Source organism: Pleurodeles waltl, chromosome 2_2 (genome assembly GCF_031143425.1).
Source record: "Pleurodeles waltl isolate 20211129_DDA chromosome 2_2, aPleWal1.hap1.20221129, whole genome shotgun sequence".
NCBI classification, from domain to species: Eukaryota; Metazoa; Chordata; class Amphibia; order Caudata; family Salamandridae; genus Pleurodeles; species Pleurodeles waltl.
This window is the reverse complement of record NC_090439.1, coordinates 1,182,587,183-1,182,612,906: the sequence shown is the minus strand read 5'-3', so window position 1 is coordinate 1,182,612,906 and position 25,724 is coordinate 1,182,587,183. Positions and strand designations below refer to the sequence as shown.

The following is a 25,724-nucleotide window of genomic DNA, read 5'->3' as shown; positions in this document are numbered from 1 at the left end:
TGCTTCTGCATGGGATCTCCATGTTGCTGAGCACCCCCTCTGTCTCCTCTTCCAAAGGGCGACCTCCTGGTCCTTCCTGGGCCCTGGCAGCACCCAAAATCCTCAACCGTGACTCTTGCAGCTAGCAAGACTTGTTTGCGGTCTTTCTGCGTGGAAACAACCCTGCATCCTCCAGCACGACGTGTGACATCTTCTGACCAAAGGAGAAGTTCCTGGCACCTTCCGTTGTTGCAGAATCTTTGGCTTCTTCCACCCGGAGGCAGCCCTTTTGCAACTTCATCCGGGGTTTAGTGGGCTCCTGCCCCCCTGGGCATTTGCGTGACTCTTGGACTTGGTCCCCTTCATTTGCAGGTCCTCAGGTCCAGGAATCCTTTATAGGAAAGTACCATCTTGCCTGGCATGTTACCCCCATTTTTCACTGTATATATGTTATTTTAATTGTATGTGTCCCTGGGACCCTGTTCACCAGGGCCCCAGTGCTCATAAGTGTGCCTGAATGTGTTACCTGTGTAGTGACTAACTGTCTCACTGAGGCTCTGCTAATCAGAACCTCAGTGGTTATGCTCTCTCATTTCTTTCTAAATTGTCACTAACAGGCTAGTGACCAATTTTACCAATTTACATTGGCTTACTGGAACACCCTTATAATCCCCTAGTATATGGTACTGAGGTACCCAGGGTATTGGGGTTCCAGGAGATCCCTATGGGCTGCAGCATTTCTTTTGCCACCCATAGGGAGCTCTGACAATTCTTACACAGGCCTGCCACTGCAGCCTGAGTGAAATAACGTCCACGTTATTTCACAGCCATTTTACACTGCACTTAAGTAACTTATAAGTCACCTATATGTCTAACCTTTACCTGGTAAAGGTTAGGTGCAAAGTTACTTAGTGTGAGGGCACCCTGGCACTAGCCAAGGTGCCCCCACATTGTTCAGAGCCAATTCCCTGAACTTTGTGAGTGCGGGGACACCATTACACGCGTGCACTACATATAGGTCACTACCTATATATAGCTTCACAATGGTAACTCAATCCCAGGGAGCAACATTCTTTAAAAATCCCAAATGGTTGAAACTGACTTTTAGAGGTTCGGTCTGGTTGAGTCCACCCACTGGTGTGACTACAAATCCTTAACAATCTCCTTCCCTGCCCTCTCCCAATCTACACAAGAGGGCACCTGGTGATCTGGGTTGTCAGGAAATGGGGTAGGTCCTGAGCTGCTTTAAATATCCTTCCATCTTTTGAAGACCAGTTTGGATGTTCTCCCTCCATCCTGTTTTTCCCATCTGCTGAGTTAGATCTCCTCCCCCAGGCACATTCTTTGTCTTCAGCCCAGGCCACTTCACACCTCACTAAGGGATCCTGGCCAGGCTGCCATAGGCTGGCCAATCAGAGAAGGGCACTACAGAGGTGAATTTGGCAACTTTCAGGTAGAGTTCTGAAAATCTTTTCCTGAAGTAGTTGTATTAAATCCAACAATGGCAAGTTGTTGCAGTTATTATAACAATCAGTTTGAAACCAAACTTGCAATATCTAGCTCTAAAGGTCTAATCAGGATGTAAAATGCACCTCAACATCTGTACTGTATACACTGAGGAGAATATTAGTTCAATCAATTTAGTTGTTCTGATGTAAATCATCCCACCGAGGCTCACCGGGATCAAGTAGGATTCACAGCCAACAAGTTCTGATGGACTTCAGGTGGACCATTGTTGGCAGCAAGTCCTGGTCAATCCTCGTGACCACTTGTTCTCCTTGTTACACCACCTTCCCTGCTCAGGGATAAAATCGTTTATATGAGTAGTAAAAGGTCTGCACACATGACACTGCCATGTGCTGAAATTAAATGGTAAATCTCTCTTTCCAATGCATCAGCATCTTTGAGAGTTCTAAACAATTCATTCTTATGAAAAACACCTGCTCATATGTGCACTTTGACACCACTGGTCAGCAAGAACTATAAAGTACCCTCTCACCAGTCATGATTGAAAACTCCCCTTCAGAACATGGCACACAGTCAAAGCAGCAGACAGGCCTCCCTTCTATTGGAGCTTTTCGGTACCCATGGAGGCAGCTCTCACTGCAGACAGATCGAGGAATCTGTGAGGAAAGAGGGAATAGAGAAGCATTAGATGTAAGGCTTGAGATGAGGGCTGACATTCTCCAAACCTGAAGACAGCAGCATGTGAAACATCTCACCCTGTACAAAAGGAAGACTAAGGCCCTGATATATGTCAAAGTTGTGCAATGCAGTGCTGTGCCAAAAATAGCAGTGCCACACTGTGCGACTCTTGAAACACAGGGATGCAACGTATCTACAAAAATATGGCACTCCCCTGCGTTTCCCCCTGCGCCGGTGCTAAATTAAGCTGCCTGCACCAACGCAGGCATCCTTGCAAAATAGTACAAGGGAGTCTGCACTGAAAGGACAGGTTTTTTATGTGCCGGTAGATGTCCCTTTCTGCACATAAATAATCTATAATGATGATTTGGCACTTCTATGTGTGCTCCAAAGTGTAATTTTGGAATGATTGTTTATGTGCAGGAAGGCATACCTTCCTGCACATGAACAATCATCCATGGCATTTTGCTTCAGAAAATGCAAAAAACAAGGAGGAATAAAAGTATTCCTCCTCGTTTTGCCATGGTAACTCCACCCTTGGGGTGGCTTTAGTTTTTGGCGCTGCCACAGATTTATGATTACTTGTATATCTGGGGAAGTGTCAAAAGCTATGGGTATTGTGGTGGAACGCCCACTGCAACACCCATTTCATGCCCCTCTGATGCAGAAAACTACATCAGAGGCACCCATAATTACAAGGAGGAGTAATGCCACAAAAAGTGGCATTACAACTCCTTGTAAATATGGAGCAGTGGTTAGCGCCACCGGAGTATCACAAACGTGACGCTCAGGTGGCGCTAGGGGCTCTTAAATCTGCCTCTAAATCTCATAGTATGAACGGGGCTCGTTGTGTTTCTTTACATTGTATTTAGCTCAACGCACCAAACTATGAGAAGCAATATCACCATCTGCAATAAAATGGGAAGATAAAACATGCCAATGTTGCAGTGTCTAAACCAGATTAGATAAATAGATTAACAGAACTAGGCCTTAGTGGTTTGAATCAGAGATTCTTTTATAAGTGAATAGAAGATGACTGAGAGGTTGGTTAGAAAAATGGGCTTCTTAGTTTGTGAAGTTCACATTCTAAGCACAATATTGTAAGTACTAAGAATGTGAACTTCATTGTCTGGTACTCACTACAGAGATGTGCCCTGATGCTAGGGTCTTCCTACAAATATACATTTTTGGTGAGCAGCATAATATTTTCCACTGCAGTGTGTTGACTTTTTCATGATGTCAGTGCTCACCTCAACCACAATCCACTCACTAAAGAAGAGAAACAACAAGCGGAAAAAGGGATTCAGAGCAGAATTTGATTCCCTTCATCACAAAAGCACAGTCAGTCTTTCTGGGTGGCGGGATGCGGGTTTAAACCCCCACATCCTGTTCTGTCTCAAAGGGTGCTAAGGAAAGCAAACTAAGTGCCAGGGATGCTATAGGTTGAGGCAGCGAATGGCAGGAAAAAAGGTCCATTTCTCTAAATGCTGAGCATCAGCATTGTTCTCCAGAGGTCCACTCTTCACCCACTGCAGACATATGAGTTCTGGCTGTGGTCACTTTTTTTGTCTACTTTCCACCCTCTGCTACTGTGACCTCCTTAAGTTGGTAAATATCTAGACAGAGCATGCCACATCATTATATGTTTGACTACTTGGATAGAGCATACAACCTTCCAATTGTCTCTCTTTGAATTTAATGGGTATTCTGTGTGGTTCCTCTCTGTGGTCTGTTAGACTATATCAAGAAAAGGAGATTCTCCATCTTGAATATATATTATCAATCCCATATGAATGTGATGAAGTTAATCATAAAATGTTTGGTGCTCTTTTCTGTTGTGGCCCAACTGTAGGAAAGTGCCATCTTGCCTGGCATGTTACCCCCATTGTCACTGTATGTATGTTTGTTTTTGCCTAAACTGCTAGAAACACCTCTATTCTACTAATAAGGGATAACTGGACCTGGCACAGGGCGTAAGTACCACAAGGTACCTACTATAAGCCAGGCCAGCCTCCTACACCAACCACGCTTGCTTATTTCTTTCTCTGTAGTGTTATGGTAGCCTCTAAATGTTAGGAATTAACAAACTAAGGTATGCAGTTCTTTTGCCCTACACTTGCTGTTTACACATTGGTAACCAAGATGATCTAATAACTGTGTTGCTTGTTTTGGATCTCCTGTATGCAGCATTAAAATCCTTCCCCATCTTAGGCACTCAGGACCTCATGCAAATAGCAAGTCAGTGCTGCCACAGGATGGGTTGCAAGGCGGAATGTATTGATGCAAGTGTAGTTGTACAGACAAAAAGGCAGCAGAGCGTTGTACAGGATCAAAGGCAACATAAAGCCACAGGTGATAGGAGCAGTAGCAAAGCATCAATTTTATGCATCCTGCTGCAGCAACTGTTTAATTATGTGCAACACAGGCTCAGCAAAGACTTATTTAAGCCTCCACTGTGAGCGGGTATCACTGTGACACATACTCAAGCGGCACAGGAGAAAAAATAGAAAAAGTTGCGAAATAATGTATAAACCTTCACAATGAGTCTATCAATTGTTACATTTCAACTTCATTTACACAATGTTATATTAAATTGGCTTAATCACAACCCTTTTAAAGAAGTGATTGGAGTGGTAACTGGTTATTAAATTTTCATTACATTTTAATGTAGTATTGTTTTAAGAAGTGCAGTGTTGTGGTGGTCTTGGTGGTTACAGAAATGTTGTTCCAGATTCCTGCGTGCATCGATGGGATATTGTGACTGATTTATAGTTGGTCTGATTTATTGTCTCAGATCAGAGACTATCAAATGTATGAGTTTGTATGTGTGTATGTGGTATGTGGTATGTTTATTGTGCAATCCTAGCCAGATATCAGTGGAGTAAGGTAAAGGGCCAATGACAAGCATAAAGTCAACATGTGATCAAAGAGGTAGGTAGGTTGTGCATGGTTAATACATTATCATGTAGTATTCTTTAGAGAAGAATGTCTTGAACACTTACCTAAATTTAAGGATGTTGGAAAGTGGGTGTATTGGTAAGGGCAGGTAGTAACTTGGCCCACAAGCACTTAGGTATAACTAAGAACACAGGTGTGTAACGCATTTATTTTCAACAAAACAGTAAATAAGTAAAATAATAATAATAATAAGTAAAACACAATGAAAAGCCAACACCAATGTATACAAATAGGACACATGTTTATCTTTAAAATGACATCAGAATGACAAAAAACCAATGTAGGGAATCCGAGATATGATTTTTTAAAGTTTAAATGTAAGAAATGCTTTCCAGTGCCTAAAAAACAAAAGCTCTATCCGGGGACATCTGTTCGTGCTTGACCAGGGCAAAGTCCAGAGTTGAGGCTGACAGCGATGGAGCTCTGCTTTGACACACTGATCAGGAGGCCTCGGTCAAAGTTTTACTTTCACACTAAGAAACTTTCCTCAAGCTTTTCTTCCTTAACAATAGGCGGTCCTCCTCAGCAAGCAGATTTCGATGCAACATCGTCGGATTATCTTTCTGCAAGCCCCTGGTCAAATCTTGGGAACCCAGAGCTCTAAAACTTTCAGCTGGATGAACCTGAATTTCAGGTAAAGTCGTGGTTGAAGGTAGCTGGCTTGACTCTCGACGTCAAGTCGGTCCACTTATGGAGCTTTTTTCTTTAAGTTGATCCACACCTCCCCAAACTTTTGGATCTGCCCCCAGAAGTCCTTTTTGGGTCCTTGAAGTGTCCACAAACTTGAGCCAAGGTTCCAGAGGCTCCAACTTGCTCCTTGGATGTTGGGACTATAGATCCCAGAATACACCTGGTCAGAATCCTCAAGTGGCCTTTAGGCATGTGTAAACTGGGCTCTTCTTACAGTACTTAATGCAGGGGACTCTGGTCAAATTCTTTGTACCTGTAGCTTACAGGGGGTCCTCTCCTGGAGTTGCAGAAGGCAAAGGCCTTTTCATGGGGAAGTCCAAAGTCTACAGCTGGGGCAGTCCTTGTAAGTTCAGTTTTTCAGGTGCAGACTAGTGGTTCAGCAGGGCAGTCGCTCTTTTCCAGTATCTTCTTTCAGTAGGGATCTAAATTGTTGGGCAGCTCAGCCATTTCTATCATTGCTCCTTGCTTGGTAAGGATGGAAGCACCACTGACTAATGGGGTGCAGGGTGCCAACCTCTGGGTCAACCACTTCCTATGAAGTGTGGCAAAAAACTATTCCAGAAAGCAACATTCTTTGAAAATCCAACATGGAGGAAATCTCTCATTGAAGGTTACATCTGGCTGAGCCCACCCACTGATGTGGTCAAGATTCCCTAACGCACCCCTTCCAGCCCTTCTCCTAATCTTTTTATTGGGGCTCCCATCTGGCTGGGGGAGCAGGAAATGCAGAAAGTGCAATTGCTGTCTCAGGTGGCTTTCCCTACTTTGAATACCAGTTTGGCCACTCTCCCCCATCCTGCTCTGCCACCTGCTGTAGAAGTTCTCTCACCAGACACTTTCTTTATTTTAGCCCAGGCCACTTCACACCTCATTGAGGCAGCTTGGCTCAGGCTGCCAGAGCCTGACCAAATAGGTAAGGTCACTACAGGGCTGATTTTGGTAACTTTCAGAAAGAGTTCTAAAACTCTTTCTCTGTACTAGTTGGATTTATTATAACTTTTAATTTGGTACCAAACGTGATAGTTTAACTCTTTACTAGTATAAATTAAACTTTATTAGTTTTAAATAGAGTATTCCTATGGTAGCCTATGGGGCCAATGCATTACAAAGTGAAAAACAAGTTGTGTTTGTTATTCCCCTCACCAGGGCTTATAAAACAGCTTTTATAAAGTCTCTGCTATTTCCACTGCACCCAACACTTGGAGCACTTAGGGTAGATCTTAGGGGTGACCTATATGCAAAGATAAGGTAGTTTAGGACAATCGAAGAACTTTGAATTTTAATTCCAAAGTCGAATTTGTGGTTAACTTTAACTTAAAAGCAGTCAGATGGCAGACACAGGGAAGCCCTAACTACACTGGGGTCCCTAAACCTACATGCCCTATCATTTACTAGTGACTTATAGGTAGGTTATCAGAGCCTATTATAATTAGGCCTAATTTGCATATACCATTTTACACAGAGCAGTGGCCCTGGCACTGGTTAGCAGTGACCAGAGCACCGTCAGAGTCAGAAAACGCCAGTTATCAGCTAGAAATTGGGACAAAAAGTGAGGAGACTTCCAAAATCAGCCAAGTGTTTTCACAGAGCAATGTTGGGGGGTCCTTATGGATACAGAATTGTTTTCAAAATCCTGTTTCCATCGAGAGAAAAGGTCTGCTTCCTTTTTTCTTTACTTTAAGCACAGCCTGTAGTCTTATGGTGTCCTGGCTGTAGTTGTACCGAGAACCACCAGAGATGGCAAACTTGTTTTAAGATAAGCAGCCATACTGGTTGGTGTGCCATTGTAAATGATTCAGCTGTTGCTAACAAGGGGGAATAATGGAAGAGGTGGTGTAATAAACACCCCCAAAGCTCCCGCAGAGTGGGGAGTATGGCCTTGAGCTCCATGGGACCCCATCAACACAGCACCCAGGCCTGATAGCTCCTGAATAAGTCCAGAGGGGGGCCTGTTCCTGCCTAGCTTTCATGATTTTCTGCTTTTTTCCTACTCCCTGGCCCCATCTAACCTGAATCCAACCCAATTCCACCTTTTGCACAGTTTACCTTATTACTTTCTGACTTTCGATGTGTGTTTGCTTCTTCACTTTCTTTACTTATGTTACTCTGTGCATTTTAGTTACTGTTTTGTACTTTGTTTTTCCCATCAGAATATCAGGTGCTCTGGAGGCAACTGCATCTCTTTATGTCCTGCAAGGCTGGCACCCTTATTGACCATGAGGAGTGCCTGCTCAACAAGTGAGGTGTTGAGGTGGAGGGCTCAGTGAGTAATGTTTTTGTTTTCTAAAAATTAATCTAATATTAAGCATTACTTCTTTCAAGCAGCATGATCATAGATAAGTTAAGACATAAGTATTTTTTTTTTTAATATATCAATATAATATGTGCATTTAATTGTTTAAGTGTGCATGTTCATTATTCACAAAGTGAGTATATAGTTATATATATCTTTTTTTCTACATAATATAAAAATGTTTGTTCATTATAAAATGTAAATTACATGTGTGTATTTAAGTAATTGTGTGGCAGTCACCACTGAGTAGCTATAATTATGACTGCTTTTCCATAGAAATGGCATTTTTTTGTTTGCTAATAACTTTGGTGCCATTTGATGAATCTTCCCGAACTGTTCCAAAAACAAATTCTCTTCAGCTCCTTCCTGGAAAGTTTTGGGGTGATGTCAAGCGGGGGCTGAGAAAAAAGGGGTACCAAAACACAAAATCCCTGTGTTTTTTCTAAATACCTCTTTAGGCAGTGCTGGCACAAAAACAAACAAATAGAATTATACCAAATTTGGTAGGAAGCTAGATCTTGGTCCATAGATTCAGTTTTTGTGACTAAGTAGAATTCCGTTCAGTAGTTTTGGGACATTACAATTCAAAAATATTTGTAGATCTAGATGGTTGGCTTTTTTCCTTCAGCTTTTCGTCTCTCATTCCCATGGAAGAGAGAGACTCCTGCGAGAACTATGGGAATGCCTGATTTTATTGCCTAGCTGTTGGAGGTTTAGAAATGAAATGGACGGCGTTACTGTTTATTGTGGAAAATTGCTGCTAGTAAAAAAGCTATGTAAGGGGTAAAGGACAAAGGCATCCTGTTCCCATAGTTATTGAGAGGGGTTGTAAAAGGTAGTTGTTTATTAGAGCCTCCTACTAATGGATAGGACCTCTGGGAGAGTTCTTAGTGTAGATGTTAGCCTTTCCTTGCACCCTACTCCACATGCCTGTCACCTTGGGGAGAGGTATCAGCAGAGAGGCCAATCTCACCTCACAGACTTGCACATACACCTGTTGCCTTGGGGTGATGTTTCATCAGAAAGAACACTTCCTCCCCACACCTTACTGAGCAAGGTACGCAACCTCAGGGAGAGGTCTCAGTGGAGTGCCCAGTCTTTCACCACACTACTTCGCAAGCCTACGATGCATCCTGTTCACCTTGGTTAGAGGCCTCAGAGGAGAGGCCAATGCCTCCCCACACCCTAGAACACATGCTCGTTACCATGGGGAGAGGTCTCAGGAGAGAGGCCATGCTCTCCCATATCTGTCATTCTGGTTAGATGTGTTAGCAGAGAGACCAGTCTTTCCTCACTCCCTACTATGCACATCTATCCTCCAAGAGAGTGGTGGAAGCAGAAAGGCTACTACTATGCACAGCTACCACTCTGTGTAGAGGACTCAAGGGTGAGATCAGCCTCTCCCCCCCAGAGTAATGTGTATGCTTGTCCCAGTCTGGGGAGTGGTGTAAGCAGAGAGGCTTCTTTCTGCTGACTCTTTACTATGTACTAAGGACCAGATTTACTAAAACGTTTTTCAATGTAATGCTGTGGCAAAATCTGCAGTGCCACACTGTGCCACTTTAGAAATGCAAGGATGCGTGGTATTTACTGAAAGATGGCGCATCCTTCTGTTTCCCCCTGCACCAGCAATAAAATTTAGCTGCAAATGCTGTTACACCTAACAGCCTTAAGGTGGTCACCCCTAACTTTTTGCCTGCCTCCCTCCACTTTTTGGACACTGTTTTTGCTGGTTTTAGGACTCTGAGCAGTTTACCACTACTAATCAGTCATAAAGTGCATATGCTCTTTCCCTTAAAACATGGTGACATTGGATCATACCCAATTGGCTTATTTAATTTACTTATAAGTCCCTAGTAAAGTGCACTATATGTGCCCAGGGCCTGTAGATTAAATGCTACTAGTGGGCCTGCAGCACTGGTTGTGCCACCCACCTAAGTAGCATCTTAACCATGTCTCAGGCCTGCAATTGTAAGGCCTGTGTGTGCAGTTTCACTGCCAATTCGACTTGGCATTTAAAAGTACTTGCCAAGCCTAAAACTCCCCATTTTCTACATATAAGTCACCCCTAAGGTAGGCCCTAGTTAACCCATAGGGCAGGGTGCTCTGTTGACAAAAGGCAGGACATGTACCTGTGTAGTTTACATGTCCTGGTAGTGTAAAACTCCTAAATTCATTTTACACTGCTGTGAGGCCTGCTCCTTTCATAGGCTAACATTAGGGCTACCCTCATATACTGTTTAAGTGGTAGCTTATGATCTGAAAGGAGTAACTAGGTCATATTCAGTATGGCTGAAATGGTAATAAAACATCCTGCTGACTGGTGAAGTTGGATTTAATATTACTATTTTAGAAATGCCACTTTTAGAAAGTGGGAATTTCTCTGCACTTAAATCCTTCTGTGCCTTACAATCCACATCTGGCTAGGTTTATTTGACAGCTCCCATGTGCATTCACTCAGAGAACCCCAAACACAGGGCGCTCAGTCACACTTGCACACATCTGCATGTTGAATGGGTCTTCCTGGGCTAGGAGGGTGGAGTGCCTGACACTTACATGTCAAAGGACAGTAGCCTGCCCTCACACAAAGGACTGCCACACCCCCTACTGGGACCCTGGCAGACAGGATGGAACTGAAAGGGGACCCTGTGCACTTTTAAGCTACTCTTTGAAGTCTCCCCATTCCAAAGGCACATTTGGGTATTTAAACAGGGTCTCTGACCCTACCAACTGAGAAACGTCCTGGAGAAGAAACCCTGAATCAAACCCTTCAACCTGCCAAGAAGAACTGCCTCGCTGCCCAAAGGACTCACCTGGACTGTTTTTCTGAGAAGGACTGCTGCCTTGCTGCTCTCTTGCTGTGCTGAGAAGTGCTCTCTAAGGGCTTGGATAGAGCTTTCCTCCTGTTTTCTGAAGTCTCAGGACCAAAAAGACTTCATTCTTGCAAAAGAACTCCTTGTGAGGTGAAAATTTACGCACAGCCTGCAAGAAACGACGCACAGCCTGCATTGCAGTGAGAAAATTACTGCACACTGAACGGAAAAGCCGCAGCCTGACTTCGCAAGGAGATCATCGATGTAGCACTAGCGTTGTGACCGGAAATTCGATGCACTGCCCACTGGATCGACGCAAAGCCGAGCCGGAACAATGCAGCCTGACTTCCTATGAGGAATCTACGTAGCGCCTGCTGTGCTGCAGAAATTGCAACACATCGCCCATCAGATTGACGCAACCCCTATGGCTTTGTCCTACATGCCCAGGATTTCGACGCATCGTCTCCGGGGCGTCCGAAAACCTTGCAACCCAATGAGGATCCCAGTCTCTGCACCGGAAATCAAAGCAAACCTGGCCTGCATGAAAACTCAATGACGCATCGTCTGTGTGCATTAAATAAATCGACGCACCTCCCCGTTTTCCACGCATCTCCTCCTCTGTGGTCCCTTGCATAGAATTTGAACACAAACAATGTACTTTGTGCTTGCAAGAGACATTTGTTGCTTTTTGAAGACTAAAGACACTTTAGAGAATTTTTACAGTGATATTTCAAAGTATACTTAGTGAATCTTGATCGTTTTGACCTGCATCTTACCAGGTAAATATTATATATTTTTCTAAACACTATATGGTGTATTTTTGTGGTGTTCTACTGTGTTATTGCATGATTTATTGCACAAATATGTTACACATTGCCTTCTAAGTTAAGCCTCACTGCTCAGTGCCAAGCTACCTGAGGGTGGGCACAGGATAATTTGGATTGTGTGTGACTTACCCTAACTAGAGTCAGGGTCCTTGCTTGGACAGGGGGTAACCTGACTGCCAACCAAATACCCCATTTCTTACATGCGCCAACACAGGCTTCTTTGCACCATAGTGTAAGGATGTCTACTTTGAGGTGAGTGATTGTTTATGTGCAGGAAGGTGTCCCTTCCTGAACATTTACAATCTGCAATGGCGTTTTGGCACTTCTATGTGTGGTGCACTTTCCTGCACATAAACAATCATTCATGGCCTTTTGCTTTTTTGATGTGTGCTGCAAAAACAATTTCTCCTTTTTGTGCCATGCTAAAGCCACCCCTGGGATGTTGTTACTTTTTGGCTCTTCTACAGATTTACACCTTCTTGTAAATCTGTGGCAGCGTCAAAAGCAATTGGTGTTGCTGTGGAACGGCCACAGCAACACCTATTGCATGCCCCTCTGATGCAGAAAACTGCATGGGGGGCCCACATTTACAAGGTGACTTTAAGCCACAAAAAAGTGGCTTAGCGCCGCCTTGCAAATGTGGTGCACTGCACAGCCCCACCAGAGCATCACTTAAAGTGACACACTGGTGGCGCTAGAGGCTTGTAAATCTCACCCTAAGTTCCTACCCACACCCTACTGCACCCACACCCATCATTAAAGAGAGATGTATCAGCTGAGAGGCCAGTCCCTTGCAACACTCTACTTCACACACCCATCATACAAGGGAGAGGTCTCAGTGGACAGGTCAGGTCCTCCCTATGTGCTACTACGCACACCCATCCTCCAAGAGATACATCTCAGCTATGAGGCTAGTCCCTCCCATATATCCTACTTTACAGAAAGATTAGTTTCTTTCCACACTGTAGTACATACACCTGTCAACCAAAAGAGAGGTTTTGGAGAGGCCACTCCCTCTCCATACCCTACAATGCACACTCATCATGCCAGAGAAAGGTTTGGGTGGAAAAGCCAGTCCCTCTCTATACCCCACTATGTACACCCATTACCCTCCCAATAGCTGCAAGTAGAGAGGTCAGCTTCTCTCCCTATCCTACTACTCACACCTGTTATCACAGAGAGATATTTGGGTGGAGAGGTCAGTCCCTTTCCATACCCTACTCTCTATTCTCATCACCCTGACAATAGCTATGAATGGAGAGGTCAGTTCCTTTCCATATGCTACTACACTTTCCCATTATCCCAGACAGAGGTATTAGCAGTGATAGCACTTGTTTTTAACACCTTACTATGGGCACCCGGCATGCCTAGGGAGAGGTGTGAGTAGAGAGTGTAGTTCCTTCCCACATCCTTTCATGCATACCTGTCATCAAAGAAAGAGGTCCTGGGGGAGAAGGCTAGTTCCTTGCTGATTAATCAATCCAGTGGTTTTCTATAGCACAACTAATCACATCAGAGGATATACAGGTGCTTGAGGGTCCTGATGGTTCTTAAGACTCAGCCAGGTCTTAAGTACTTTCCGGAATTGCACTAGAGAGGTGGAGGTCCATAGCTGCAGAAGGATGTCGATCCAGGATTTCACAATGAGGTAGGAAAAAGAGTGACCTTTGTTGTTGCTTCGGTGGATGCAGGGAGTTTGAGCAAGTGAGAGGAAGGTGGGGTATAGTTGTATCACGGATTGTTGGAAGTTCAGGTAACGGTTGATGTAGGCTGGTCATTGGTAGTGTTGTGCTTTGTGGGCATGGATCATCAGCTTGAATTGGCATCTCTTCGGTATGGGGAGTCAGTGGAGGTTTCTGAGGTGGTGGGTGGTGTGGGTCCGCAAGGGGAGGTCAATGATGAGTCTGGCAGCAGAGTTATGTATGGTCTAGAATCTCTGCAGAAGGTGGGTGGTCATCCCAGTTTAGTTTGCATTGTCGTAGTCTGAGCGGCTGGTGATTAGGGCCAGAGTGACAATATGTTCAGTGGAAGCCATTAAAATACTTTTTGTAACATGTGAAGTATACAAAAGCAGGTAGAAGTGACTGTTGATCTGGGACTTCATGTTCAGTTTGCTGCCCAGGATTATGCAGAGGTTTCTGGTGTGGTCGGTCAGTTTTGGTGATGGTCCTAGTTCCTAGGGCCACCAGGAGTCACTCCAAGGGGTTCTATTGTTGCTGAAAATCAGCACTTCTGTTTTGTTCATATTGAAAGTTGGTTCTTGTATTAGCGGGATCAAGAGGATGAGCTAGGTGTCGACTGCGTAGGATATGATGTTTAGTACATGGGATCTGATGATGTTGGACAAGGGGATCATGTTTGTATTGAAGAGGGTGGGACTGAGGGAGGATCCTTGAGGGACTCCACAGATTATGTCCTTGGAGTTGGAGGTGAAAGGGTATAAGTGGATGTTCTGAGTACTCCTGGTGAGGAAGGAGGCGATCCACTAGAGGGCGTTTCCTTGGATACCAATTTGATGGAGTGCTCTGATCAGGATGTGATGAGATATTGTGTCAAAGGTTACTGAGAGGTTGAGGAGGATCATGGTCACTGTTTCTCCCTGGTCGAGGAGGACTTTGATGTCATTGGTAGCTGTGATCAAGGCAGTCTTGGTGTTGTGGATCGGCACAGAATCCAGATTGGGACATGTCTTGGAGAAGGTTCTGATTCAGATATTGTGAGAAAGTAGCTTCTTTCTAGCCTTCTTACCCCCACTTTTGGCCTGTTTGTGAGTGTGTGTCAGGGTGTTTTCACTGTCTCACTGGTATCCTGCTAGCCAGGGCCCAGTGCTCATAGTGAAAACCCTATGTTTTCAGTATGTTTGTTATGTGTCACTGGGACCCTGCTAGTCAGGACCCCAGTGCTCATAAGTTTGTGGCCTATATGTATGTGTTCAATGTGTGGTGCCTAACTGTCTCACTGAGGCTCTGCTAACCAGAACCTCAGTGGTTATGCTCTCTCATTTCTTTCAAATTGTCACTAACAGGCTAGTGACCAATTTTACCAATTTACATTGGCTTACTGGAACACCCTTATAATTCCCTGGTATATGGTACTGAGGTACCCAGGGTATTGGGGTTCCAGGAGATCCCTATGGGCTGCAGCATTTCTTTTGCCACCCATAGGGAGCTCTGACAATTCTTACACAGGCCTGCCACTGCAGCCTGAGTGAAATAACGTCCACGTTATTTCACAGCCATTTTACACTGCACTTAAGTAACTTATAAGTCACCTATATGTCTAACCTTTACCTGGTAAAGGTTAGGTGCAAAGTTACTTAGTGTGAGGGCACCCTGGCACTAGCCAAGGTGCCCCCACATTGTTCAGGGCCAATTCCCCGGACTTTGTGAGTGCGGGGACACCATTACACGCGTGCACTACATATAGGTCACTACCTATATGTAGCTTCACAATGGTAACTCCGAATATGGCCATGTAACATGTCTATGATCACGGAATTGCCCCCTCTATGCCATCCTGGCATAGTTGGCACAATCCCATGATCCCAGTGGTCTGTAGCACAGACCCTGGTACTGCCAAAACTGCCCTTCCTGTGGTTTCACTGCAGCTGCTGCTGCTGCCAACCCCTCAGAAAGGCATCTGCCCTCCTGGGGTCCAGCCAGGCCTGGCCCAGGATGGCAGAACAAAGGACTTCCTCTGAGAGAGGGTGTTACACCCTCTCCCTTTGGAAAATGGTGTGAAGGCAGGGGAGGAGTAGCCTCCCCCAGCCTCTGGAAAGGCTTTCTTGGGCACAGATGTGCCCAATTCTGCATAAGCCAGTCTACACCGGTTCAGGGGACCCCTTAGCCCTGCTCTGGCGCGAAACTGGACAAAGGAAAGGGGAGTGAACACTCCCCTGACCTGCACCTCCCCTGGGAGGTGTCCAGAGCTCCTCCAGTGTGCTCCAGACCTCTGCCATCTTGGAAACAGAGGTGCTGCTGGCACACTGGACTGCTCTGAGTGGCCAGTGCCACCAGGTGACGTCAGAGACTCCTTCTGATAGGCTCCTTCAGGTGTTGCTAGCCTATCCTCTCTCCTAGGTAGCCAAACCCTCTTTTCTGGCTATTTAGGGTCTCTGTCTCTGGGGAAACTTTAGATAACGAATGCAAGAGCTCAGCCGAGTTCCTCTGCATCTCTCTCTTCACCTTCTACCAAGGAATCGACTGCTGACCGCGCTGGAAGCCTGTAAAACTGCAACATAGTAGCAAAGACGACTACTGCAACTCTGTAACGCTGATCCTGCCGCCTCCTCGACTGTTTTCCTGGTGGTGCATGCTGTGGGGGTAGTCTGCCTCCTCTCTGCACTAGAAGCTCCGAAGAAATCTCCTGTGGGTCGACGGAATCTTCCCCCTGCAACCGCAGGCACCAAAAAGCTGCATTACCGGTCCCTTGGGTCTCCTCTCAGCACGACGAGCGAGGTCCCTCGAATCCAGCAACTCTGTCCAAGTGGCCCCCACAGTCCAGTGACTCTTCAGTCCAAGTTTGGTGGAGGTAAGTCCTTGCCTCACCTCGCTAGACTGCATTGCTGGGAACCGCGACTTTTGCAGCTACTCCGGGCTCCGTGCACTTCCGGCGGAAATCCTTTGTGCACAGTCCAGCCTGGGTCCACGGCACTCTAACCTGCATTGCACGACTTTCTAAGTTGGTCTCCGGCGACGTGGGACTCCTTTGTGTAACTTCGGGTGAGCACCGTTTCACGCATCCTCGTAGTGCCTGTTTCTGGCACTTATCCATGTTCTACCTGCTGCTAAGAGGGCTCCTTGTCTTGCTCGACGTCCCCTCTACCTTCTGGTCCAATTTGCGACCTCCTGGTCCCTCCAGGGCCACAGCAGCGTCCAAAAACGCTAACCGCACGATTTGCATCTAGCAAGGCTTGTTGGCGTTCTTTCGGCGGGAAAATACTTCTGCACGACTCTCCACGGCAAGAGGGATCCGTCCACCAAAGGGGAAGTCTCTAGCCCTTTTCATTCCTGCAGAAACCTCAGCTTCTTCTGTCCAGTAGAAGCTTCTTTGCATCCACAGCTGGCATTTCCTGGGCATATGCCCATCTCCGACTTGCTTGTGACTTTTGGACTTGGTCCCCTTGTTCCACAGGTACCCTCGATTGGAAATCCACAGTTGTTGCATTGTTGGTTTGTGTCTTTCCTGCATTATTCCTCTAACACGACTTCTTTGTCCTTAGGGGAACTTTAGTGCACTTTGCACTCACTTTTCAGGGTCTTTGGGAGGGTTATTTTTCTAACTCTCACTATTTTCTAATAGTCCCAGCGACCCTCTACAAGGTCACATAGGTTTGGGGTCCATTCGTGGTTCGCATTCCACTTTTGGAGTATATGGTTTGTGTTGCCCCTATCCCTATGTTTCCCCATTGCATCCTATTGTAACTATACTTTGTTTGCACTGTTTTCTAAGACTATACTGCATATTTTTGCTATTGTGTATATATATCTTGTGTATATTTCCTATCCTCTCACTGAGGGTACACTCTAAGATACTTTGGCATATTGTCATAAAAATAAAGTACCTTTATTTTTAGTATAACTGTGTATTGTGTTTTCTTATGATATTGTGCATATGACACTAAGTGGTACTGTAGTAGCTTCACCCGTCTCCTAGTTCAGCCTAAGCTGCTCTGCTAAGCTACCATTATCTATCAGCCTAAGCTGCTAGACACCCTATACACTAATAAGGGATAACTGGGCCTGGTGCAAGGTGAAAGTACCCCTTGGTACTCACTACAAGCCAGTCCAGCCTCCTACAGATATTATGTGAATTCATTACGTTTTCCAGGACTTTGGTGAAAACAGGCAGATGAGACAGTAGTTTTTGAATTCACTCAGTCAGCAGATGGGATTTTGAGGAGTGGTTTGACTTCTGCATGTTTCCAGTCTTTGGGAAAGGTGGCCATGGCAACTGAGAATTCAAAGAAGGTGGTGGGCTTGCTGCTGATCCAGCAGCTTCAGAGGATGAAAATGTGGTGTGGGCAGGGGTCTATGAGTGTTTTAAGTGAATGGAGTTCATGATGATGGTGGTGCCCTGGGGCGTGAGCTGGTCCATGTTTATTTCACTGAGTGTATCAAGATGAAAGGTGTCTGAGGGCTTAGGCTGGGGTTTGAAGTTCTTATAAATGGTGGTGATCTTGTCATGGAAAAAGTCAGACAATCTGTCACATAGTTCTTGGGAGGGGGTGATGCTGTTTTCTGTGACTGCAGGGTTGGCAAACTCTCTGATGATGTTGTTAGAACTGGACTTAATGTAGTAGGCTAGGGCTTTCCTCTTTGTCTCTCTCAATAGCTGGTGATAGAGTGTCTTTGCTTGTGTTCCATCATCTTTCCAGTTGCTTGAAGTGGTGTTTTGCTGTTCTCAGTTCTTTGGTGTACCATTTTGCCTGCTTGGTGGATCTCCTATGTCTGCTGGTCATGAAGAGAGCAATGATGTTGGTACAGCGGTTGATCCAGGAGTTTAAGTTTTTGATAGCTTGGTCAACGTTTGATGCAGTCTTAGGGCATGATGTGTCGAGGATGTTGGCCCATTAGCTTTCTGATACTTTGCCCCAGCTGTAGTGGGGGACACTGAGTGCCTTAGTGGTAGACGTTCTGGGGCTGGGGATGTTGAAGTGTACGATGGACTGGTGAGTCCAGGTGAGTTTGTTGATGTGGCTGTACTTGACTCTGTAGCTGGAAGTGAAAATGGGGTCCAGCGTGTGTTCTAAGTTGTCAGTGGGGTCAGTGATGAGTTGAGTCTGATGTTATTTATGCTCTTAAGGAGGCTGGTGATGTTGGTGTAATTGATGTGGAAATTCAGATCTCAAAGGAAGATGTAGTCTTTGGAGTCAATGATGAGACAATTGATAATGTCAGTGATGATGGTGCAGGTGATGGTGCAGAAGCTGAGGCTTGGTCCAGGTGATGTGTAGGTGAGGGTGCCTCTAATGGTGGTTTTTCCATCAGTTTTGAGTTTGAATTTGAGGTGTTCTATGGTCTGGATGGTGTCTTCTGTCTTGGTAGTGTAGTGGATGTTTTACTTGTGGATGTTTGCGATCCCTCTTACGGGATCTCCACACATTGCTACCCTTTCTTTTTATGTCTGTTCTTGTCATGCCAGTTGAAATGGGGTCAGCTCCTTGGAGTAAGTTCTTTCAATAGTGTGTACTGCACAGTTTTCCGCCAGATTGTATACATAGGAAGAACTAGCTCACAAGACTCTTGCAAGAGTTGTAGAAATAATGTACTTCCGATGAGTATCTAGCTGGTGTATGTTTTTTATGAAAAAATAGTTTCAACCAAAAACAAAAAGCTTATGTAGAAGTAGGGTGGCTTTGAAAAGTCTTTTGTATTTATAGTGTGTATTGTTCCATAGAACTGGACTCCATCTCACATGTAGATACCAGGCACATCAAAACAGATATTGTAATGATGAATGGAGGCCATGCCATGGTCACAAAGAAATGCAGGCATTGTTTTATTAATACGCTTCTGAGACTTCTCAAACTGTTTTCACCATTGCCATTTTTGCCTTTGACATATATTAGAACTTATAAAGAATGTGAGAGGAAGGAGAAACATCAATTGTACAGTGCACTATCATCAGGTCTAGGTGGTCATCATTGAAAATGTTCTCAATCATTGGTAACAATTGATACCACTTCATACCTCTGTGTCTAATCCAAATAATGTCCACGTTGTGAATTCCCAGATATTTGTCAATACCACAATTGTTGGCCTATTCTCTAATCCAGTGGATTGAGCTGTGACCCAGACTCCAGAGGCAAACCATGATACAGTATGGGGATGTTAATCATGACAGCAGTGCTCAGCAGAATGAGTAATATTCAGGAAGAGGGAAAATGGAAGGGAGGCAAAAGTACCATTTGAACCATCCCTGACCAATCTTTGATATCAAGTTACTTCATGGCTATTGAAATGTTTTGTATTGAGTGTAGGTGTCACTCAGGAGTAGTTGCTTTCTACTCAATATCTATATAATTTTGGAGAGTGGCCATTGCAAACACACTCATAAAGCTACACATATAAAAGGTGTTTGAAGGAGGGATACTTTCTCAATGAGTCTCTCAGTAGTGAAGTGTCAGGTAAGAGGATATGTTGTTATGAAAGTGAAGTAATAACCCTGTACAGAGTACTAAGATAAGGAGCCAATATGAAAGTATACCATAGTGATTGCACATGTTATAATGTGAAAAAAGAGGGCATAGTGATTATGTCATGCCATGTATATGGAGTCTTTATTTTGTAATGATTTGTTACTGTAAAGGCTGTTTTTGCAACCCCGTTATCATCCTTACTTACTGAAAAAAGGGGATTTGCAGAGAGCTTACTTCTTAAGTAAGGGTTTTTACATCCGTCCATGTGTCTTTTGACACTAGCGAGGCTGCTCTTCAATCATAGACACTGTTCACTCAGAGAAAAGATTTTTGCACATGGTTTGCATCCACACTAAACTCTTCAAAACTCAGGGTCCTGTGCTGGGGTGTTACTAGAGAGAGCATGTTGTCATTAAACTGAAGCATTCACGCTGTATAGAAATGTATTGGATATACTCAGTCTTTGTCAACTCGTTCCTTATTTAATCTGTACCCTGTTAAAAGGTGTTAGCGCATGGACTAGAGAGCTTGCTGTTTGTGAATCCATTGATACACCATGTTCACTCAGAGAAAATGTTTTTGTAAAGGGGTAAGTTACTCACTAAAGCCTTTCACACCCAGTCTTTACACTGTATAGAGGTGCCAGTAGAGAGGATATGTTGTCATGAAACTGAAACATCCACTCTGTATAGACATGTATTATAAAGGTTTACTGTTATATCAAAGTTTAGCATACTCATTCTGCACTGTGTTAAAATATGGTAGCAGAGAGCCTGTTTCTTTGAAGCCTTCTACACATATCCTTTACTCTGTTCAGAGCTGTCACTAGCGAGGTTTCTGTTTGCAAAACCAATCATATATCTTCTTCACTAGAAAAAAATGGAATTTGGAGAGGCATGAGTTCCTCACTAAAGCCTTTTACACCCAGTATTTATTGTGTAGAAGTCTCAGCAGAGACGCTGTGTTGTCATAAAAATTAAGCTTCACCCTGCATACAGTTAAAAGAAAAGAAGATGCTCTTTCGTCAAACTCTACTGTACAGAATTTGTGCCTTCTTTAAATGTGATAATAGAAGGCCTAGTGTTTCTTTAGAACTTTCTAGACAGATCCTTAACCCTTTTCAGAGATGTCATATGACAGATTGCTGTTTGAAAATGGAATCAAACAACCTGTTTACAGTGAGAAAAGGTGTAGTGCAGCCATTTCCAATGTAGCTGTATGCACGTTAGCTTAACACATTAGGGGGCATATTTATACTCCGTTTGCGCCGAATTTGCGTCGTTTTTTTTTACGCAAATTCGGCGCAAAACTAACGCCATATTTATACTTTGGCGTTAGACGCGTCTAGCGCCAAAGTATGAGGAAAGAGCGTCATTTTTTTGTGTGAACGCCTTCCTTGTGTTAATGAGATGCAAGGTAGGCGTTCCCGTCTAAAAAAATGACTGCGACGCAAATGCGTCGTATTTATACTCCCGGGCAAAAATCACGCCCGGGAGTGGGCGGGGCAAAAAAACCCGCATTTGTGCCGGATTTTAGCGCCTGGGTCAGGGCAGGCGTTAAGGGACCTGTGGGCTCAAAATGAGCCCACAGCTGCCCTCCCATACCCCCAGGGATCCCCCCTGCCACCCTTGCCCACCCCAGGAGGACACCCAAGGATGGAGGGACCCATCCCAGGGACATTCAGGTAAGTTCAGGTAAGTATAATTTTTTTATTTTTTTTATATATTTTTTTGGCATAGGGGGGCCTGATTTGCGCCCCCCTACATGCCTCAATGCCCAATGACCATGCCCAGGGGACATAAGTCCCCTGGGCATGGCCATTGGGCAAGGGGGCATGACTCCTGTCTTTACTAAGACAGGAGTCATGTAAATGGCGTCTGGGCGTCGTTAAAAATGGCGCAAATCGGGTGGAGGCGATTTTTTGGCGTCAACCTGACTTGCACCATTTTAAGACGCCCTAACGCCATTTTCCCCAACGCCGGCGCTGCCTGGTGTACGTGTTTTTTTTCCACGCACACCAGGCAGCGCCGGTCTGCTAGCGCCGGCTAACGCCATTCAATAAATACGGCACCCGCATGGCGCTTCAGAATGGCGTTAGCCGGCGCAAAACATTTTGACGCTAAACTGCGTTAGCGCAGTTTAGCGTCAAAAAGTATAAATACGGGCCTAGGTCTCTATACACTTTGCCCTAGATGCATTTTATTCAACCTTGCACTGTTATTTTACAATAACCAGTTTCACTGTCTTGTTTTTATTTCATTCTATCACACTGTTTAGCTTACTTCAGCACTGTGTTCTCAAACAATACATTCTTGCTTGCTCTGTGCTTCAGTCAAGGATACAGTCTGGTACATTGCCGGTAAACATGTTAGAAGTTTAGTCTCTAGTGTTCGTAGAAAGTACACATCCTTACGTAGGGACATTTCTTAGAACATCTGCGTGTTAGTTATAAAAACACTTTCTAGACCTAGTACACGTTAGAGGGAGATTCCGACCAGGAACCCACAACTAGATGCTGACTGCCCCATTGCAGATGCTGATGCAGATTACAGGCCTTTGCTCATGTACGAGGGTTGATGTCCTCCCGGGGGAACCTGAAAGGCAGGCTTAGAGCTTCACATGCTGTGCTCGTAATATAACTTAGAGAGAACATAATCTAGTTGCACTATGATAGCCTTATTTTTGTGCTTCACTCTCATCATTACTATTTTAATCCTACTGTGTTGTGTAGTTCTGGTTATTGCAGCTCACGCTTTGTTATCTAAAATGCAGTCACTTTATTAAACTAATCTTTAAAACTTAAACTGCCTTTGTCATTTCTATATGAGACCGTACTGTGTATGAGAGAACCGGTTGTGACCTGAGTGACCACGACTTCACTGGGAAGTACCAAGATGTCATGGGCTCGGCTGCCCAATTGTCTCTTCCCTTCGGGAGAGATGAGGCACTGCTAGTTAGCCGGAGCAAAAAACGGATTTGGGGTGACAAGGGTCCTTCACCGTGGGTCAGACTTAGTCCCCCACACTGCGAACGATCTTGCCGCCCAAAAATCCAGTAGACTCATTAGGATAGTGAGAGCCTACTTGACAAAGGTATATACAGAGAGATGAGTTCACTACTAAATACTTCTACCCCCACCGTTCAGACTGCATAGAGGTTTCAGCAGAGGTGGTATGTTGCTATATAACTGAACCATTCACTCTGTATGGATTTGTATGAGAAAAAGTAAGTCTTTCATCAAACTCTGTGATATTCATTCTGAACTCTGTTAGCTAGCACATGGCCTACTAGTTCTCTAATACCTTTTACACAAAACATTTAGTCAGATATGTTAGTAGAGAGCCTGCTGTTTGTAAATTTATATAACACATCATTAACTACTTATCTACATTCTTCTACAGAGAGTTTTAACCCTCTGCTGAAGTGTCACGAGAGAGGCTGCTGCTATAGAGCAGTATGGGCTACAAACACTGTTTTATCAAACTCTACTATACAGAATGGACAGCATGTTAAAATGTACTAGCACGGGGCCTAGTTATTCCTTTGATCCTTCTACATGGACTGTTACTCTGTTCAGAAGTATGACATGAGAGGGTGTTCTTACTGTACTGAACCAAACATCCTGTTCCCTAAAAGATAAGGCCTTGCAGAAGGGTGAGATCCCCACTAAAGCCTTTCACACCCAGCCTTCACTTTGCAGATAAGTCTTAGGAGAGAAGGCGCATGTTTATAATACTCAAGCATTTACACTGTACAGAGGTGTCAGTATAGATGAAGCTCTTAGCAAACACAAACATAAAGCGCTATCACCAGAAACCATGTTGTTGTAAAACTGAAATAGTCACCCTGTATAGGCCAAGAAAATGAAGGTGCGTTTGTATGAAACTATAGCGTACAGTTTCTGTACCTTATTGATATGTGCTTGCACAGGGTGTACTGTGTTTATAATTTGTTGTATACAAAACCTTAACTCTGTAGACAGGTGCCACTACAGTATAGAGCGTAGCCTCATGAAATATATTAATATACTCCATCCACTTAGATATGACATGTATGGAGATGTCTTTCTTAAACCTTCCATACACATTGGGATCCCTGTTAGAATATGGTGGTCAGGGCCTGGTGTTTCTTTCCATCCTTCTACACTGACTTTTTACTCTGTTAAGAAATGTTAGGAGAGACACTGCTGTTAGTTAAGTAAAACCATATATTCTGTTTACAGAGAGAAATGGTCTTTATAGAAGGATGGCTTTGTCAGTAAATCTTTTGACACCCAGCTTTCACCTTGTAGCGTGGTTTCTCCAAGTCAGGGTATGTTGTCATGAAGGCTATGCATTCAGCATGTTTAGTTGTCAAAGGAGGCAATCTTTTATCAATGTCTACCATACAGAATGTGCACCCTGTTAAAATCTGATAACAGATGTTATCCGGCTTCTGTCACTCCTTTTACACAGTCCCTTTTCTCTGTCCAGAGGTGTGAGTAGAGAGGCTGCACTTAGTAAACACAATTGTTGGTCTTATTGACACAGAGATAATGTGGTTGCAGAAGCGTGACTCCCTCACTAAAGCATTTTACACCTTAACTTCACACTGTAGAGAAGTCTGAGCAGAGAGACAATGGTTGTCATAAAGCATTCTGCCTGTATTGAGGTTAAAGAAAGGAGGCAGTCTTTTATGAAATTGTCCTAGAAAATGACAACTCTGTTGAAATATGATGGCACAGGGACTAACATTGTTGTAAACATTCTACACAAAACCTTTGCTCTGTACAAATGTGTCAGTGTAGATGCATTTCTTATCAAATCCAAAAATATACCCTGTTTGCTCAGAGAAAATGTGTTTACACAGGGTGATTTACTCACTACAGAATTTCATGCCTACTGTTTACACTGTAAACAAGTTTCAGCAGTGAGGCGATATGGTAATTATACTGAAGCATTTTCTTTATACATATGTTTGGACTCAGTCGCCAAATTGTCAGTCAAAAAACTCCATCAGGATGAAGGAGAGGTCTGTAGCAGAAGTTGGATACTCCTTTGGCAAAGGGCCGCTGAAACGTATATGCTGCTGTTGAGAAGAACATAGTGGGAGAAGCTGCAAAATCAATCAGACCAGCAATGCACCTCGGGCCGATAGGCAAGCAGGTTAGTTGTGGTCTCCCCCTGGTTCTCAGAGTACTTTTTGGCCAAATGTTCATTTTGTATTCAGTTTTGAAAAATGGCCATCTGGGCACCTTTGGCACCACAATCAAGGGTTCAGGTGTGATGGGATACCTCTTGGGATTTCAGTACTCACTCGGGCTGGGTCCAGGTTTGGGTTCAAGATGGTGCAAGCCTGTTATGTCCCTGTGGCTCTGAACAGGAGGCCAGTAACCCTTGGAGTCACTGGGAGCTGAGGTATTGAGAGCAATTGATGTAGGGCTCAACAGCAGGGCTGGCCTCTGAGGGTTGAAGGCAGGCTCCAGGCAGCAGGACAGTCCTTCCAGGTTCAGCAGACATATGGCAGAACACATAGCAGATCACAGCAGCAGGAAGTCCTCTCAGAGTCTTTAAACTGGTCCAGTAATGAAGAGTTGAAGAGTTATTTTTATGCCCTTCTTCTGGAAATTGAAAATGTTTCTGGAAAGATTTTGGAAATGCTTAGAATTTTTTGACTCCCATGCCTTGGCACCAAGCTGGCTGCATTGACAATAGTGGGTTGTTCTGCCATTATGTGAAGGCAGAGCACAAGCTATTCAGGTGTGAATTGGGCTGTTCTAAGCTCTGCCCCCCATCCTGCCTGTAGATGGCCAATTCAGGCACATCTAAACCCTCTATTGTGTGACTATCTTGGAGGAATTCACAAAGTCTCACTGTCAGATACACCCAACCGTGTGAACT

General features: G+C 44.4%; 1 protein-coding gene across 1 annotated transcript in view; it reads right to left on the bottom strand.

Annotated features, from left to right (window-relative positions):
- Nucleotides 1-25,724, bottom strand: part of LOC138279125 (vomeronasal type-2 receptor 26-like) — a 157,389-nt gene that overhangs the window by 52,833 nt on the left and 78,832 nt on the right. The window contains exon 5 of the mRNA XM_069219374.1: nt 1,979-2,102. Within this exon, the coding sequence (XP_069075475.1) occupies nt 1,979-2,102 (124 nt within the window). The remainder of the gene's footprint in view (nt 1-1,978; nt 2,103-25,724) is intronic.